This window comes from Chiloscyllium plagiosum, unplaced genomic scaffold (assembly GCF_037043375.1).
Source record: "Chiloscyllium plagiosum isolate Xiang-an unplaced genomic scaffold, Cpla_swu_hap1 HiC_scaffold_3, whole genome shotgun sequence".
NCBI lineage: Eukaryota > Metazoa > Chordata > Chondrichthyes > Orectolobiformes > Hemiscylliidae > Chiloscyllium > Chiloscyllium plagiosum.
The window spans coordinates 104,899,254-104,918,964 of record NW_028270141.1 but is presented as its reverse complement, the minus strand read 5'-3'; the positions used below and the strand labels follow the sequence as shown (position 1 = coordinate 104,918,964).

General features: G+C 38.6%; 1 protein-coding gene across 4 annotated transcripts in view; it reads right to left on the bottom strand.

Moving 5' to 3' along the window:
* The window catches only part of rngtt (RNA guanylyltransferase and 5'-phosphatase), a 419,390-nt gene that overhangs the window by 102,909 nt on the left and 296,770 nt on the right, over positions 1-19,711 (bottom strand). For 3 of the 4 annotated variants that reach the window (XM_087982269.1, XM_087982267.1, XM_087982268.1), the window contains one exon: positions 11,637-11,737. In XM_087982269.1, the coding sequence (XP_087838395.1) occupies positions 11,637-11,737 (101 nt within the window). Of the gene's footprint in view, positions 1-11,636; positions 11,738-17,721; positions 17,815-19,711 lie in introns of all 4 variants that reach the window. The other variant, XM_043686797.2, reaches the window with a different exon arrangement.

The window sequence follows — 19,711 nt, the reverse complement described above, 5'->3', positions numbered from 1 at the left end:
TGGATATATCACATCTTCACACTTTATGGATATTAAAGATATGTTACTGCCAAATAATGTTTAGCATCAGCTGAACTGTGAAACTCCCACAGCAGTGTTCACTTTGGTTACATCTGTTCCTGATCTGGTTTCTACAACAACCACTGCATTGTTAACATATGACAGTACAGAAGTAGAAGTATCATTGGTCATGCTACTGATGCCTCCTCTACTAATTAACCTGTCAAGATAACTTATTAGATAAGTAGGATCCTGTAACTGTAGTTTGAAAATAACATGGTCTGGCTCCCAAATATCCATTACTCATTCAGTAAATACTTGATAAAAACAGATTTTACTTCAAAATGAGGCCAGAATAGTGCATCCAACTAATCACACAGAGGTCAATAACAATAGAGATAATTGGAGGAAAGTTGAAAAAGGATAGATCCCTTTGGTCTTCATCACATCATATCTGTTCCATTGTTAGGTTGTTGACAGATAATCTCCATACATAAATTATACCACATGATTTTTATTGAGGTGAGGGGAAGGAGGATCATACAGAAAAATACAGACACCTGAGACTCATTTATAGTTAAGTACTTCGAATTATTTATCCTCAGTAACACACTTTAGAACCTTTATAACTTTAAATCAGTTCTGCATATTTTACAAAATAAATCTACACTGATCATCTTAGCTGTACACTGTTATTCCCAATGCTCCAAATATTAATTTATTTATCAATGTTAGCTTATATCACTATCAATTTCTTGAACTGAATTCTATGACCCAGACTGGCTCAGCTGTCTAGTTACATGCCTGCTATCTGATGATTTAACCTGAGCACACATATGAATATATAAGAGAAATATAAACTAGGTAGTAGATGTAAATACTTTACTTTTCAAAGCAAAATTGCATTTATTTTTTGGGATTCAGGTCATTTAATAAAACACTAATGTCATCTTTTTAAATCTGAACACATTTACTATGATTTTAAATCTGAATTTGAAATACCACAAATAAATGGATGCGAAAAGTAATTAAGTCATTATCACTCTTAATTGGTAAACATTATAGAGATCACTTAGACATTTTCCAGCCCCGTGTGAAGATAAATACCATCAAGAAGAAACACCATCTTATTCCAGCAATGCCAAGCGTTAATTTCTCAAAATAGCTGGCAGGATAGATTGTTTAAATGAAGGGCTTTTGCCCGAAACGTCGATTTTACTGCTCCTCGAATGCTGCCTGACCTGCGGTGTTTTTCCAGCACCACTCTAATCTAGACTCTGGTTTCCAGCATCTGCAGCCCTTGTTTTTACCTAGTAAATTTTAAACCTGTCCACACTTGGAACTAAACTGGGATTAAATGATTGCCCACTGAAAACCTTCAGAAAAGGGTCTTTAGGATGAGTAAGATTCAGGTACAAGTCAGAGTTTTAATAGCATGGAAACAGGCCTTCCAGCCCATCATGTTTGTTCTGGTCATCGAAGAGCTTTCTATTCTAATCTCATTTTCCAGCACTTGGCTTGTAGCCTTGCATGCTGCGGTGTATTAAGTGTTCATCTAAACAGTTCTAAAATGTCTCGAGGGTTCCTGTCTCCACCACCCTTTCAGGCAGTGAGTTCCTGATACCTAAAAGCCTCTGGGTGAAAAAAAAACTTTTCTTAGATCCCCTCGAAACCCCCTGTGCCTTAGCATAAAACTGTGCTCCATGGTTATTGATCCCTTGAAAAAGGGAGGCAATGACCTAGTTGTATTATCACTGAATTATTAATCCAGAAATTCAGTTAATGTTCTGCCTGAACTCAAATCCCACACGGCACATGGTGGAATTTGAATTCAACATAAAATTAAGAGTCTACAGACAACCATGAAACCATTGTAGTAGCAGCCCTGTCTAGCATGCAAAGTCCTTACAAACATCTGGAGGGTTAGTGCCAAGATTGGGACAGCTGTCTCACAGACTAGACAATCAACAGCATGACACAGTCATATAGCCTTATAAACAATATCCCAGACTCTACCATCACTATCCCTGGATATGTCCTGTCCCACTACTAGGTTAAACCCAGACGAGGTGGCGGCATGGTGGCATGCAATCAGTACAGAGAGTTGTTCTGGGAGTCTTCAACATTGACTCCAGGAACCATGGAGTCTCATGGTTTCAGGTTACACTTGGGCAAAGAAACTGCCTGCTGATTACCATGTACCATTCTCCCTCAGCAGTTTGAGGTCAGTCATCTCAGCTTCAGGACGTCGCTGCAAGAGTTCAGCCATCTTAGAAACTGCTATTTCACATCTTTGGATTACTGATGCAAACTATTAATACTCAAGCATGATTTTCAACTTGTATTTTATGACACTATTTAAAAGGAAAATAATCAGAACATAAATACTTCAATATTTGAAAAAAAGGCACCCCACACCTCTGGGCCAATTCTGGGCAGCTTGAGAAAAGAAATGGCCAATAGAAAAGAGGCCAAGACAAATCAGAACTAGAGATATATAATTCACAATGGAATGACACATTTTAATTTTTCCTCCAAATCAATTAAATCTGTGTTCAGACATCACTATTTTCTCTCTCTAAATTGCTGACAAAGATAGAGAGCCTATAAGATTGAAGGTAAGATCTTCAGAGTGTAAGACTGTGCATGAATCAGAAATTAAAGATCTATGACATAAGACACATTTGTTTATTCATATGTATATGTGACTATCATCCTTAAAGTTAACAAATGAAAAAAATATGCAACAAATACTGCTAATTAATCCCTCAAAACAATCATACAACAGAACTCGGCATGACTAACAACGCTGCATTTAAAATGATCCAAACTACAAATTAAGCATGGATCTTTGTATAAAATCCTTGAGAAAACAGCACACAATCAGAAATCAAATTTTAAAGGCGAGTGCAAGAAAACATAACAAAAGGCCGTCAATCACAGGTCATGCACATATAACGGGAAAGGCCATTTATCGGTTCCTGTGGGAAGAGAGAGAGAGCTCTTGTTGTCATCTTTGCCGTGGGAGTAAAATGAGCATATGCTGAAGAGCAAGACGTCATTTAACTGTGTGTGTGTGTGTGTGTGTGTGTGTGTGTGTGTGTGTGTGTGTGTGTGTGTGTGTGTGTATTGATGTCACCCAGCATTGGCAATGTACCACACACAAACCTATCTTAAAGACACAACACTTGCACTCAACCAAAACTGGATTTCAACTTTCAGAACAAAAAAATTAATACAGCTTTCCAGCGAGCATTAAGAAGAACACATAATATTTAGTCCCTACTAAACATATTGGTTCGCTCTATGGCTCAATGGCTAAATCTACACTTATACGTGCTGATTGTATTCATGCACTGCTGTGGGGAAAAGGGGAAATGTTACTAACAATCCTGTAACTAAATTTCCATTTGAATGTTGGTTGATGTCCAAAGAACAGCTCTGAGTTCTAGGCAGGAAAAAAAAAATCAGTATGCAATAAAGCTAATTTCATTGCATTGAAACCTAGAATCAGTGATAGATTAAAAGACAAAAATTATGGCGAGGGGAATGGAGACGCAGATCGCTCTTTCAGCGATACGTATCCCAAGTCTTTGAACTAAGTTTTTCATTATGTCTGTTATAAAAATAATAAATTCATGTATTTTGAAATAGTGAACTCGATAAGATTACAATTTCAGCAATCTATGAAATCAAAGGACATAATTGCAACATCATTGAGAACAAAAGGTAAGTTGTAATATTTGAAAATAAATGTCAACTGAGTCAGTGACTGAAAATATTATAAAAATAAAAGGTAAGTATTGAAAAAGAAGCATTTTGAAAGTCACTGGGGAAAGGGAAGTAAAGTAAGGTTAGATATTCTCATTAAAGAACTGACAAAGCCTCTTGCATTATAAGTTGAATGAACGCTTGTAACTTAAATTTCTATTATTCAATATTAGAGATTAATCAGTGAGCATCTTAAAGCACCACAAACAAAATTATTTACACATGCACAAGTTAGCAAAGAGGGCGTCAGTTTAATTTCTAATGTTATTAACGATACTGCTTACAAACCAGCATCTTCTTAGTGTCACATTGGAATGTCACCTTTTCGTGCACTCAAGTTTTGAAGGGGGCTTTGAACCCATAACCTATAACACAAAATTACTACTCGTTCAATTACTGATGATCTAACAAATCAGATATAAAATGGAGCATTGAAAATAAATTGGCTCAAAACAGAAAATCAAGATCTGTTACCATTGAAAGCTTTCAAAGGTTTACATGGTAGATGCCATGCACTGTTCATGAGAACCCACATAATAGCTTGACTAAGGATCTGAAAGAAAGACCTGCAGCAGACATAACACACCAACTTTAGCATTTGGATTTTTTTGTGATTAAATTTGGCAGTATTTTGTAAGGCTATAAATGTAAGGTTGCGTACTCCGCCCCCTACTGTACTCCTTTTACACACACAACTGTGTGGCCAAATTCAGCACCAACTCCATTTACACGTTTGCTGACAACACCACTGTTTTAAGTCAGATCTCAAATTACGAGTTGGCGTACAAGAAGGAAAAAGAGTGCTTAATGGGATGGTGTAAAGACAACAATCTCTCCATCATCAGCAAAATGAAGGAGCTAGTCATTGATTTCAGGTAGCAGAGTGGAGGGCACGCCCCTGTCTGCATCAATAGTACTGCGGTGGAGATGGTCGAGAGTGTCAAATTCCTGGGAGTGACAATCACCAACAATCTGTCCTAGTCCATCCACACTGACACTACAGTCAAAAAAAGCACAGTGACGCCTCTAACTTCCTAAGGAGGCTTAGGAAATTCGGCATGTCCATAAAGAGTCTAACAAATTTTTATAGATGTTCCATAGAAAACATCTTATCTGGATGCATCACAGCGTGGTATGACAACAGAGCTTCCCAAGACCGAAAGAACATAGCCCAATCCAACATGATCAAAAACGCCTCCCACTGCAGTTGTACTCTCTTCTACCTTCTTCCATTGGGAAAATATAAACATTTGTATACACGTATGAACAGATTCCAGAGCAGCTTCTTCCCTGCTGTTGTCAGGCTTTTGAATGGATCTCTTTAATGTTAATGTCAATCTCTCTTTGCACCTTCTCAACAGCTGTAACGTTGGATCCTACACTGTGTTCCGTTAACCTGATGCTCTTTTATAGTACAATCTACCTTTAAAGCAAGAAAAACAACACTTTACTCCATAGTTTGGTACATGTGACAGTAGTAACTCAAACCAAATTAAATATGCTCAATGTAAATTTATTTACAAGCAAGGGACTAAGTAGAGATGATTGTGTAAAGGATCTGAAAGTACATTATTGGAAAGATCAGTCATCATGTAGTTGTAGTGAAAAAAGTAAGCAAACATATTGCAACATTTAAAAAGCATCTGGATGGGTATATGAATAGGAAGGGTTTGGAGGGATATGGGCCAGGTGCTGGCAGGTGGGACTAGATTGGGTTAGGATATCTGGTCGGCATGGATGGGTTGGACCGAAGGGTCTGTTTCCATGCTGTACATTTCCATGACTCTATATGGACGGAGAATGACATTGCAATATGACACTCATTACACTCCAGCAGCAGTACTGTATCAGAATTGCCTTAAACCTTGTCAGCGTTTACATAAGGGGAAGTTTGCTTGAAGTAGGCTCGAGAATATTTTGGAATACTTGAGGCAGAAGACAGCAAAGGCATGGATAAGAGTTTCCACAGGAATTACGATGAGGTGGATGGAGAAGTGTGAAAAACAGTACAGAACTGAAAGCAGGTCAGTCCTCGTGTTAGGAAGGGTTTTACAATGAAAGATCAGATCAAGGTTAATGTGGATCCTTAAATTAGAAACAAGTTCAGGTAAAAACACAGGGAAGAATCTTATACATATATGACATGGGCTGTGATGAGAAATCTGGCAGAATCACACAAGATCTGGTGAGGTCTATTTTGACAATAGGAGCACCTTGGAGCAATTGAGTAAAACATTAATTAGGTTTTGGGCATCAAGATGAGATTCTCACTAGGTAACTGAATCTTGCTTATTAAGAGTATTATTGCTTATTAACATTATTGACTGCAAATCTCACCACCTCATTAAGATGTACATGCCTATCTACAGTGCATATCACTGTGAGCAAAAGTATTTCCGAAAATTCACAACATGCAAGTCAGAGCGGGTAAATGGTGATTTCAGCTTGCCACAAGGAACCTCTGTATTGCTCACCACACAACAGAATCTCAGGGCATGATCTATGGGCACCAGCCACATGCACTCACTACCCATTGACAGTGGCATCAAATATCTGCCAATCCCTTAGGATATTCTCTAAATTACTTTTGGAAAACTCAAACCTGCATTGCAAGGCGCATAAGCAACCAAGTTTTGAAAGGCTGCTGCAAGGAGACTTTGCATGCAGGAACATTTATCCAACCCACAAATTGGACCAGATATCGTTGCACACTTACAACCTCTGATCAATGAGAACTATTTCATCTAACAAGGCTGTCTGCTGCTCCTGTTCCTCCCTACGCAGTTGAATTAACTCCCTGATTGCAATACCACAGCATCCTTTCCTGCCTGGGGTTGAGCAATAGCCTTGCGTTTGCTCAAATGCCAATGCCTTAGCTGTGGAGCTGACATAGTGAGAAGCTTGCCAGATTGTGCTCTCTAAGCCTAAAGTCCCCCCCATAAAGAGGTGTCAGTATCTAAGCTGGGAGCCACGCGCGCGTGTGCAGGAGGCAGCTATACTTTCTCAGACATCACGAGGGTGGCTTCTCCACTGGGGTTGCCGACATCCCACTGGTATCTGCAATAAAAGGCATTTTGGGCAATAGTCAGAAGTGGTGTGCAATGAATGACACTGACAGTGGGTTTAAGGCAAGAGTTACATGGATCAAAGCATTGTGCTTACTCAGTTGATGAGATATGGATATCTTGGCAGCCTCGCGGAAATGGTCCCGGCTTTTTGCCTTAAGAGGAAGGGAGGGTCTCTGCATAAGATGAAGTGGGCAGCATGGCTGTTAATACTGATGCAGTTGAGAGACAAGTGGTGAGATGTTTCAGTCAAGTGAGGAGGCCTGGCAGGGTTAGTGTTTGGGGAGGTTTAAGGGAAATGAGAGCAAGAGAAGAAAAATGTTGTGGGCAATAGTTGAGAATGGCAGAGCATGAGCCGTGGGTGGGGGTGGGTGCAGTGGTAAAGATAGAGAGATCGTGATGTAGCAGAGAGAAATGTGTGCACTTTGGTCATTAATTTTGTTTTGCCACTGCCAATCATTCTTCCAGATTATGAATCTGCACTGACTTGGTGACAACTTCGGAGCAGGCTGCCAGGGTTTGTTGGGGGGGGAGGGCCTCCTCTGCCAGTCCCTTGGGAGAAGGATGGCTCACCTCTGCACCATTCTGTTGAACAGGTCCTCCAAGTCCCTGGTGGAGAATCATGGCAGCATCTTACCCTTCTCTCGCATCTTCTGGCTGAATGTCGGTTCTGAATGGCCTCAGAATGTCAGGGCTCAGTCAGGTGCACAGCAAGAGGTATTGGTTTTTAGTGGATGAGTAGCAAGTACTTCCAGGAATGCAATTAAGTAAGACGAGACAAGAATTGGACGAGGGGGGCACTATAGGGGTAGTTAGGTAGTCAATGAGGCAAATTTGATCTTACTAGGCCTTTTAAAAACTCAAAGAAACTGAAACAGCCAAAAAATGCTAAATTCAGCTTATAAAATACTTAAGTCACCAGAAAAATATTTTTAAAGACCTGAATGACATTTGGATATTGTGCTTGAGGCAAGAAGAACTTCAGATAAAATTCTTGTTTCATATTTACAATTATTTAACCACCTGACAGAGCTATTTATAGTGATGCACAAAAAGCTGAACAACCAGATATGCAACCATGTATCAACAACAGCAAGCTGTCAACCTGATTTTAGAAACATATTTGCATGTAAAGTAGAAATATTTGCATGTTACATACATATTAAGACGACAGTGGCTACAGTCATTGCTTCTTTAATCAATTTACCATCTGTGAACGATCTCTTGCATTTTTCAGAAGATGGCAAATGCAAAATGTTGTTTCAGCACTGGTCTCACCTGTTGCTATTGGTTTAGAAAAAGATGACCATTGATCTTTCAAAATGGCCTTCAGCTCATCAAACATCTTTATCTGAAGCATGTTGTTCAGGGGAAAGCTATTCTTGAATTTACTCTAGATTACTGCATGATGGCCTTTTACTTTGGTGACCTATAAGATAAATGCTCTTCTCTTTTACAGTTCGTAACAGAAATCTGTTTTCCCATTCCATGTGGAAGTTGTACATTTTTGATTTCTTTTTAGATTGGTACAGGTTCATCACTTGTCATTATTGCCTCATCTTGTAGTCCATGATATCCCTCTATCGCTGTTCACACTCCAGGTAGACCTCTGGTTCTGCACCTCTGGAACATCCAGAATGTTGCTGGCTCACACAAAAGGTCATTTCTGTGGTTGTGATCATCTTGCTATGGTATTGGATGTGGGGTATGGCAGCGTTCGTAGTAACTTTTCTTCGTCTCGCATGGATTGATTTGATAAAGAGCTGAAGCAAAAAGAGGGAGGGGAGAGGGACCAGCTGAGTTGCTCTTAAAGACAACATGGACATGATGGGCTGAACAGTCACCTATCTTTCTAGTACTGAATTATCCCGACTTCATACATCAGTTCTTTGTACATTTCTTATTCATTTGTTTGTACTGCCTTCACAAAACCTGTGTTACCTGCAATGATAGCCCACCTGGACCAAATTGAAACACAATGCAACAAGCTGGCAAAGTCTGTTATACACTCTTCTATAGGCATGTAGCTTCGGAAAGTGGAAGTCAAGCAGCAGCATGCCAATTGACGTGTATGCAGTGAGGGAATATGTGTAAGCAGTAAAATCAACTGACAGCAAAATGGGCTGCAAGAGAACACAGGCAGGTGGGGATCGACTGATCAACACTCTGCGATCGACCTGTTGATCGCGATCTACATGCTGGAGGCCACAGCTTTACAATGAAGTGAGGGTTTTGGTTAGTTCAGTTTGCTGGATGGCTTATTTGCAATGCAGAATAATGCCAACAGTTTGGTTCAATTCCAGCACCAGTTGAGGTTACCATGAAGGACTCTCTTTCTCAACCTTTCCCCCTGCCTGAGACATGGCAACTCTCATGTTGAACCACTAGTCATCTCTATCTAATAACAGATCAGCCCTGCAGCCTGGTAAGGCTATGGAGACTTTACCTTTATAAGTGAATAACAAAATCTGCCATTCAATGGATATCATGACAGCCCCGTTGGTCAAAAACATGTATATTCAGATTTGATTAACACACCATGAAGTATGTTTCAAGACAGCAACACAGTCACTTTATTGAAACATGCTTGTAAACTGTGTACAATGTATGGATGATACCTTTGCTTTGCAAGTAAATTATTTTTCAGACAATTAAATTTATTAGTACTTTATAAACAAAATCACTTAAGTTCTGAAGGAGGGTCACTGGACTTGAAACATTAAATCTGCTTTCTCTCCACAGATGTTGCCAGACCTGCTGAGTTTCTGAATTAATTTCTGTTTTGTTTCACATATTATACAGGATTGCTTGTGATGCTCTATTGCAAGAAATGTATCCTCCTATACAGTTTTATAAGGACTCAAAATTGCACTAAAAATATAGTTTTGGCCAAAAACATACACCATATTTTCCAGTTAGTACTATTTCTGAGTCACAATATAGTTTGCAACTTACATTCTCAGACATTATTCAAATATAATTGCCTAGTTATGGTCAAAAGAAATCATATGCACAAGCTAATCTCATATGACATGACTCACATATTGACGGAGTCTTCATCACAGTCACGGTGGTCAATTGAAAATTGTGCCTGTCCTTTTAAGCCCACTACTCAGTTACTTGGTGGGAAAATGATCGGTTATTAGAAGTCAACAGTGGCAATAGTATTCACAAAAATCACTAGTGGCAATAATATCTAAATGTTGTTTCAAGGTCAGAAAAGAATGGTAGGGAATAAATAGAATATTCACTTAGGAATGGACCTTCAGAAGGCTTAGCAGTCGTGATATTCCTGACCAGTCAAAAGTCAATTTTCTCCAAAATGGATAACGGTAAAATGACTGTTAAACAAATATTTAACACAGGATTGAAGTCCATGTAAGAGTGTGCTTAATACATATTGACTTTATTTACAAGAATGGCATTAATACCAAAACATTATACCTATGCATGGTGGCTCAGTGGTTAGCACTGCTGCCTCACAGTGCCAGGGACCCGGGTTCAATTCCAACCTCGGGCAACTGTCTATGTGGAGTTTGCACATTCTTCCCGTGTCTGTGTGGGTTTCCTCTGGGTGCTCCGGTTTGCTCCCACAATCTAAAGATGTGCTGGTCAGGTGAAGTGGCCATGCTAAATTGCGCACAATGTTAGATGCATTACTCAGGGCTAAATGTAGGGTAGGGAAATGGTCTGAGTGGGTTACTGTCCGGAAGGTCGGTGTGGACATGTTGGGCCAAATGGTCTGTTTTCATATTGTAGGGAATCTAATCTAATCTAATCTAATCTAATCTAACCGATCAGGAAAGATTAAACCAGTCTGGGAGTTAATCTGAAAGCTACATTAAGGATTGTGAAAGATATGGATAAGTTGTCTAAACTTGATGGAATCAAGCAAGGAACCATCAGTGAATTCAGGAGAAAAATCTAGTCAGAGAGTGGCTAAGATGCGCAATTGAGCTGAAGAGCCTAGATGCATTTAAGATGATAAGTTCAATAATCATTAGGAAGAACAGGAAATGTTAATGAAAGTAGAAGTGTGGGAGTTGGCTCAGGTGTGTCAAAACGCTGGTATGGAGCAATTGGACCAAATGGTCCGCTTCTATTCTATAACTGTACATTACAAGTAACTACTTAGAATGTGATGGATACTTTTATAGAATTAGAGCTCACGTGGAAGTCTCAGTGCATCAGAGGATGGAATAGCACAATATTCAATGCAAACATGCTACCGAGATTTGTTTACACAGATTTCCAGTGTACTTGATTGCATAGGCCTTAAAAACAAAACCAAAAACTTAAATATCTTAAAATATGTATGTATGACTTCAAACATAGTATAAATTAAGAATTTACTTGATGAATTGTAAATGACTACAGGTTTTTGACATTTTCATGGTTGTATAGTTTAAATAATCAAAAGATTTAAATTAGGACATGGAGAAGTGACATATAATGTGAAGGTCAAAGCCTTAATTTTCACTACGAACCATAACAGGAAGAGAAGCCCGAGGCCTGGTACGGTAGTTGCATCTAAATTCAACACATACATTAGTGGCTTTTGCAAATTAATTATAATTAAATAATAGTCTCAGTCTTTCCAACAATAGAAGCAAATACTTTTTTCTCCATTGTGGAATCATTCCAAATGTAATGCTTGAAAACTATATGCTTATGAATATCATGAAAAATGAGTTATAGCAAAAGCAGTCCACCCACAGGTTTAAGCAACAATATTCCATGTCACGCTTTCAGAAAATCAGATCAAAGGAATTGAAATGTATTTTTGCAAAGTTTACCTACCCTTCTCCTCCAAATTTAGTTATTTTCAGACGAAAGTCAACAGAATTTTGGCTTGGAGGTTTCCACTTCAGTATATCATCACACCGACCAGGCTTGTATTTCTATATAAAGTTAAAAAGAGGAATTTAGTGGCATTTTTTCTTCTACTTGTGAATTTAGCAAATTCAGAGCAGTTAAAGTATTTTATAATGGGACATAGGCAATGGGACACAGACAAAACACTAGCACATCAAATCTAAACAACTATAATTTCTACCCATATGCCAAGTGATTCATTTGTAAGACCTCAAATTATGAATTACATCATGCTACTAATGGGGCTGTAATTTGAAATCATGGTATCAATTCAGGCTATTCTGACGGAATTTGAAAGCAAGTATATACAATGGTGGAAGTTACTTAAGTATAAATGTACATTTGATGTCTTCCCCAATAACTGTATCAGATATAGAAAATCATCTTGACATCGTCCAACTTGAACAAGTTAGGTCATTCCTAAAGTGTTAACTTGAAATATGAAACATTAACATTGGATATGAAAATAAGATAAAACTCAACCGAAATCACAATTTTTACTAATTTTGAGAATTGTTACTTATTCAATTGAACTTATCAACCTTCGCTGGCAAAACCAGTAATTGTGCCTGTCGCGAACTACTCTTGAAATGAGTGACTTAATACTTATCTCTGAGGGTATCTAAGGGTTAACCCAGATAAGGACAACAGATTTCCTTCCTTAAAGGACATTAGTGAAGCAAATGCATTTTGACAACAACCAATAGTCTAATACTGACCATGGAATTATCTTTTTATTCCAGATGTAATTTAATTTAAGATTTACCAGTTGCTGTGGTGAGACTTGAAAACAGGTCCATAAAGCATTATCAGGGGCCTCTGGATGACCAGCCCAGCCAAATTATCAATACAGAGCCATTTCCCATTAAAACTTGCAATGTAGAAAGGAACAAAATTATTTTGAGGGACTTCAAAGAGCTGCTTTTGCTGATAATCATTTATGTCACTTCAAGTTGCCAATAAAAACAACTATCTATTCAAAATAAATGTATAAATGCACTGAATTACAAAATACTTTATTCAATTGAAAATGAGAAAAGCAACGAACAGGACTTCGTTAGTAACCAATCTGCAGATTGGTAAGCTGAAATTCCAACAATACAAACAGGTATAGTCAGAACAAAATTAAAATTGAAACAGCAAAATGGAAATGAATTATTTTCACCCCCTCTCAATTTTTCATAGGGGCCTGGTCTCATTCAACTACCCAATGAAACAACATGAGGCAACTTCCCTTAAAAATAACAAACTGCGTATATTAAAATTTTAGCTAGATTTTCCCCTCAGAATTAAACCACCAGCAATACAAGATAGCCCTAGCTATGGGAATTACTGTACATACGCATAAATGATTAACAGGATTTCTACTGTCAGGACTGAAGACAGAAATGAGTGTCACAAAGGGATGCAGTTACAGCACAGACTGTGATGTGAAGGTGTCGGTGTTGGACTGGGTGAACAAAGTTAAAAATCACACAACACCAAGGTTTCGGAGCACTGCTCATTTGTCAGGTAGCCAGTGGGACAGGATTATAGGACACAGAATCTATAGTAAAAGATCGCATCTGTTGTATCACACTTTGATGTTTTACTATAAATTCTGTGTTTTATGATCCTGCTTCACTACCTACGTGACGAAGGAGCAACACTCTGAAAGCTTGTATTCAAAATAAACCTGTTGGACTATAACCTGGTGTTGTGAGATTTTTAACTTTGTTCAACACAGACTGTGGCAGTTGCGGTGTGGGAGAGCTCCAAGAAGAATCAACAGGCCATAGGCAGTAATAGGCCATGGAAGCCTCTAAAGATAAATGCTCATGGCAAATTGGAAGTTGATAAATCCCATCTCATGTCATAGGTCAAAAAGTCATACAGCACAGAAACGGTATCTTTGGTCAAATCCATCTGTGCCGACCTGACAGCTCAATCCAACCTAGTCCCATTTGCCAGCATTTGGCCTGTATCCTCTCAGTTTGAGTGGGACAGGGAAATAAGATGGAAGAGAGTACCTAAGTTAGACCACAACATCATAAGATATTGGAGCAGAGTTCAGTCATTCAACCAATCAAGTCTGCTCTGCCATTCAATCATGGTTGACTTGCTTCTCAACGCCATTCTCCTGTTTTCTCCCTGTCACCTTGATTGCCTTACTAATCAAGAATCTAACCCTGTCTTAAAAACACTCAATATATTAGCCTCCACAGCCCTCTGTGGCAATGAGTTCGAAAGAATACCCACCCTCTGGCTGAAGAAGTTCCTCCTGATCTCAGTTCTAAAGGCTCGCCCCATCACCCTGAGGTTGTGCCCTTATGGCTAATGTCTCCTATTAATGGAAATATCTCTCCACGTGTGAGACCATTGGAAGATGTAACTGGGGAATTGATAACAATGAACAGAGAAATGACAGGTGATTTAAACCAATATATTGTGTTGCTCTTCACACTGAAGGACTCTATAAACATCCCAAAGAAAACAGATAAACAAAAGGCTAAAGGGAGGAAAAATCATGTAACAACCTTTATCGTCCTCGGAGTGACGATAACCGACAATCTGTCCTTGCCATGTAGTTGCAACGTTCAAGAAGCACAACAATGCCTCTTCTTCCTCAGGCGGCTCAGGAAATTTGGCATGTTCATAAGAACCCTCACCAACTTCTACAGATGCACAATTGAGAGCATACTATCCAGATGCATAATGACCCGGTATGGAAATTGCTCTGCCCAGGACGTAGGAAACTAGAGGGTGATGTGCATAGCCCAGGTCATCACAGGAGTCAACCTTCCATCCACAGGCTCTACTTATATGGCTTGCTGCCACTGAAAGGTTGCCAACATCATTAAAGACCCTTCGCACCCCTGTAATGATCTTCGATAACCTCTTCTGTCAGGCAGAGAATACAGACAACTGAATAATGCACCAGTAGGTTCAAGGAAAGCTTCTTACCGGTCGTAATAAAACTATTGAATGGACTCGCTAGCCTCAAGTAACGCTGATCTTGCTAACATTGATCTCTCTTGTACGTTCTGTGCAATGTTACCTATATGTCTCCTTTTAAATCTTTTGGTTGGTACATTATTGCTTCCTATGATCTGCTCCTACTGCTTGTAAACAAAGCTTTTCACTATACTTCAGTACACGCGACAATCAATCAGGAGGTGCAGCAAGGAATTAAGGTAAATGAAATTTTGGGGGGGTTAGAGTTTAAGTATAGGGAAGTCTGGTTAGAATTGCACAAAGTATTGATGAATCCACAATTGGAGTACTACGTGCAGTTCCAGTTCTTGCACTTAAGTATATACTAGCTTGTAGGAAATTTAAAAGAGGTTCACTAAGCTGACTCCTCAGGCAATGTGCTGACTAATAAAGGTAAGCATACTAAATGTCTTCTTCACTATCCTGTCTAGCATGGACTCCACTTTCAAGAAACTATAAACCTGCACTCCAAGATCTCTCTGTTCAGCAACACTCTCCACGACCTTACCATTAAGTGTATAAGTCCTGCCCTGATTTGCCTTTCCTAAATGCTGCGTCAGACATTAAGCTAACTGGTCCATTCTCTTTTTGACTTGGTTTATCTTCCTTTTAAGATTTAGGAATAACATTAGCTGTCCACTTCTGACACAATTTGTTTTCGTGAAGGATTCATAAACCCATGTGCAACTTTAATAGCCTACTGAGTCAATATGATCATTGCTGATCATCAACTCCGTACCCTGTTCCTGCTTTCTCCCCATGCCCTTGGAATTCTTTTAGCTTTAAGAACTCTGTTTTAAAGATTTATCTAATTAAGGGCACAGAATAATATAATAAATACTTACAGAAAGATATATCTGACAAGGAATGCAGCAAAGGTTTTTATTATCCTCACTTTTATTATCCTATTGTTATTGCTGATCCTCTTGAAGTTACATTTTCTGATATTTGTGCTTTCTAACTTCAACACATAACCTTTTGGGGATTTGAATTCAACTACAATATCATGGAGATTTTGATTGCTTTGTTTATAGAACGTGATGGGTAATCCATCTACTAACACCACTGGAAGTCTTTAAGTTCAACGTAAGTACCTATCCCATCTACGAACTACATGTAGTCCTAATGTGACTACCAATTCATAGTAAATTGAGAACAGATGCCCAGTTTGTACTTTTAAATTTTTATTGTGGATAGGAGCCCCAGTTGACCTTTATTCAAAATGTGAACAGTGTTCATACATTGAAAACGACAGACACATAAATATTAGTTTTAGTGAGATGAAAGTCAGTGTGGTGTGCTCAATGCAATTGGTAGAATCACAGGAAGGCATTTGATCTTGCTTTTAAATATGATGTTGAAATTGACAGTCTAGTCAAATGATGTTACCGCACTCATGAATTAGTCACTGTGATCCTTCCACTCAATTTGAAGGATTTCATACTCAGTTGAGGACACTTTTCTTTTTACCAATTTAGTTTAACAATTTGTAATACAAAATGCCAAAGTACACAAGTAACAAAATGAAAGCACAATCTACAAAAACATCAATTTCCATTTTCTGCAACACTGGAAAGGTGTTAGAAGTGACAAAATGACAGAATAGGTCTGTTCAACATCCTTAATCCTATCTGTCCATCTCAATACCAGCACATCTTTCACTTAAATAGACAGAATTTCAGGAAGCTAGCGCAAATGTATTCATTTACATTTCTTAAGTCTGGTTAAAAACACGTAAATAATGTCTTGACCTCTACTGAAACCAAGCAATTGCACAAAAACACTTCTAGAAATCTATATTCAATCTCTTTCCTTCTTTATTCTCACATTTCATTAAAAGCTATGTTTTAGAATTCCTTAATTCAGGTCTCTCCATGCTGCTCAACACTCAATAAATATAGGGAGGTAGCATACTCAGATTTTTGGAAAACTGTTCCGTAATTTATCAATGAAAGAAGATTTTCAAGCACAATTGATCTGTCTGTTTCTTGATCTTTCTCTTGCTGTCTACAGAGAAAGGCTACTAATATTACTTCCCTTAAACAATGGGAGCTTGCCAAAATTATTTTTCAAAAGATTTCATCCAGAGGGAAAAAAAAATGATGTTGCAAAAGAAAGCCTGAATAAATTTTCACATTTCTCATAAAGGGTTCTGCTTTTGTCCCTTTGTGTGATGGCACACATTTGTCACAACACAGAAACACTGCTGCCCTGCTGTGTTGAAGGAGTTATAAGAGCAAATGTAAAACAAAATGAAGCTTATTACTACCTATGGTTGTCATAAACACAGCTTTCTTTCAGCCTTCTTTTTAAAAAGTCTATCTTATTAGCATTATAGAACTTCTAAGATGCTGTTTGTTAATTGGAATTTACCATTCTGCCAGCTGCCTTTTAGATGCTAGTGACAATATTTGCTATTTTTGGAAATTGCAGAAATTGAGGAGCATGTCAGTAATTCCTCCTCTTTAAAACAAATAAATTCAAAATAAGTTAATTCAAAAATAACCAAAACAACAAGAAGTGTGAAATTCATTGACCAAGAGGATTCAAAATGAGGACCAACCCAACCAGTGGTTTGTTTCTCAGTACATCTCAAAATCTCAAGGTGTACTTCGGTTACACTATTGACTTTAAATTGTTATTTTAAGAAAGACAATATAATGATTTTATTCTGCAGGGACACAACTGTATGAAGGGCTCTTGTACATTCAGAAATATAATAGTCCTGTTAAATGGTCACTAAGAGAATGGGAGGTTCCGATGAAAGGTGAAACTGTTGTTTTAATGGTGACCAAATTGTTGTAAGTTATAGAATCAGCAAAGCTCAGGAAGTAGAGGCTGAATAATATATTAATAGATGTAGCTGCTTGAACAAAGTACTGCTGTAAAAGAACAGATTTCAAAAAACTGAAAAGTACATGCACACACCACTAAATGATTTTAGGAGTTAAAGAAGCAATGACAGAATCAGACTAGACTGTGATGCTCTCAGTTTATAGTTGAACAATCTATCAACAATCGCCACATGTATACTCACATGCAAAACAATAGTTTGGGTGAAGTTGCAGAAACCCGTAACACAAAGTAAAGATGTGCATAAAAATTTAAGAAAACCGTGTATCGCCACCATCTAAGAAACAGAACATACTCATTAACAAAACAAGCAAAATGCAAGCAAAAGTTGTCAAGCAAGAGAAGAAAAAAAATGAAAGCAAGGCTGTTATGGAAAGCTGAATTTATTAATTTCTCCAAATACAGTTCAATACGAACACACTATTCAGCTGATTCAAAACTAATACTTCCCTTTCCACATAAAAGATCACTCTGCAGAAAAATTAAATTCATTCAAGTAAAATTCAATTTACTCAAGTAAGAAAACAGCTCATTGATTTGTATTTGCTTTTGATGTTAATGTGCCAAAACAATTTTAGTAATTACTGCATGACAAAGAATACAATGTTTGACTGTGCAGACTGTTTAAATGAAAAGTTTCATTTCCATCATAACTTCATTGAAAGCACAGGCCTGATCCGTATGGCTCATTCCAAAGCAGCAAAGAGCCAAAATACCTCTCCTGTCAGTCAAGGAAGTGGCTGATCCTTTAAGGAATTATGCTAATGGCCATATTGATATTGTGTATAGAAAATCTTTTCATTACTCACAAGTCAGGAGTGTGAAGAAATACTCTCCATTTGCAGCTCCAACAACACTTGACGCCATCCAGGACAAAGCAGCCAATTAATCGATCCATCACCTACCATCTCATACATTCATCACAACCAGCAAAATGCGGCAGCAGTGTGCAGCAGCTACAAGGCCCAACTTTCTTCAAACGCATCCTACAAACTCAGGTCCCCTCCAACCCAGGAAGTGAAGGCAGCTGCACATGGGATCACCACCACTAGCGTGCCCGTTTCACTGGTTCTTCTTTTATTTTTTGCCCCGTGTTTTTTTCCTTCTTCCCTCCCAGCCTCAGCATAGACACGCCGGGGAGCGGCTTCCAAGCTTTGCATAGTGACCTCCTGTGGCAGCCTCCCAGCTTGACGTGGCGTGATGGCCTCATGGTGTAGTGTTCTGGTGGCCTGGTGTGGCAGTGTCTAAGCCTGACATGGCCTCAGCATGGTCTCCCAGTCTTGAGGCAATACCAGAACAATCTCCCAGCCTCATGATCCTCAAGGTGAAGCCTGGTGTGGTATGGAGCCAAGGCCTGGTGTAGACCAGAGTCTAGGTGCCAGTTAATTTGGGGAAGAATTGTACCTGTTTCAACACTCTCTCCCCCTTCAATTATTTTGTAGATTTCAATTATATCACTTCATTCTTTGAAATGCTATCATTCCCTTGGTAAGAGGGCCAAACCTGCACAGAGAACTCCAGGTGCAGTCTGACCAAGGTTCTACAAAGTTGAAACAATATCCCTCTATTAAAATTCTCTAGTCATCAAGGCTAACATACCATTATTCTTCCTAATTGCTTGCTGCACCTTCATGCCAGCCATCAGTAACTTATTGACAAGGACACAGAGGTCCCTTTTACATATACACTTTCAACCTTTTATTATTTGTGAAATACTCTGCACATCTGTTACTCCTACTAAGGTGAATTACTTCACTTTCTACCACATTCTATTTCATTAGCCATGACCTTGTTCATTCACTGGCAACATTTTTAACCACCTGGCGTTGTGTCATCACAAACTAGAAAACAATTCATTTGGTTCCCACATTCAAACTGTTGATATATATTGTGAACGGCTAAGTCCCAAACACTGACGCTGTGGTACCCCTTTCATCACAACCTGCACAATGTGAGATTGATCTGTTTGTTCCTAACCTCTGTTTACTGCCTGTTATCTCCTATCGCAAATGTTTTAATTTTGCCAACCAACATCCTATAAGGGACTTTAGAACAAAGAAGCAACAAAGAAAATTTAGTCTAGATTAGAAAGGTGCTGGAAAAGCACACCAGGTCAGGCAGCATCCGATTTTTACCTAAAGAAAATTTACAGCCTAGGAACAGGCCCATCGGCC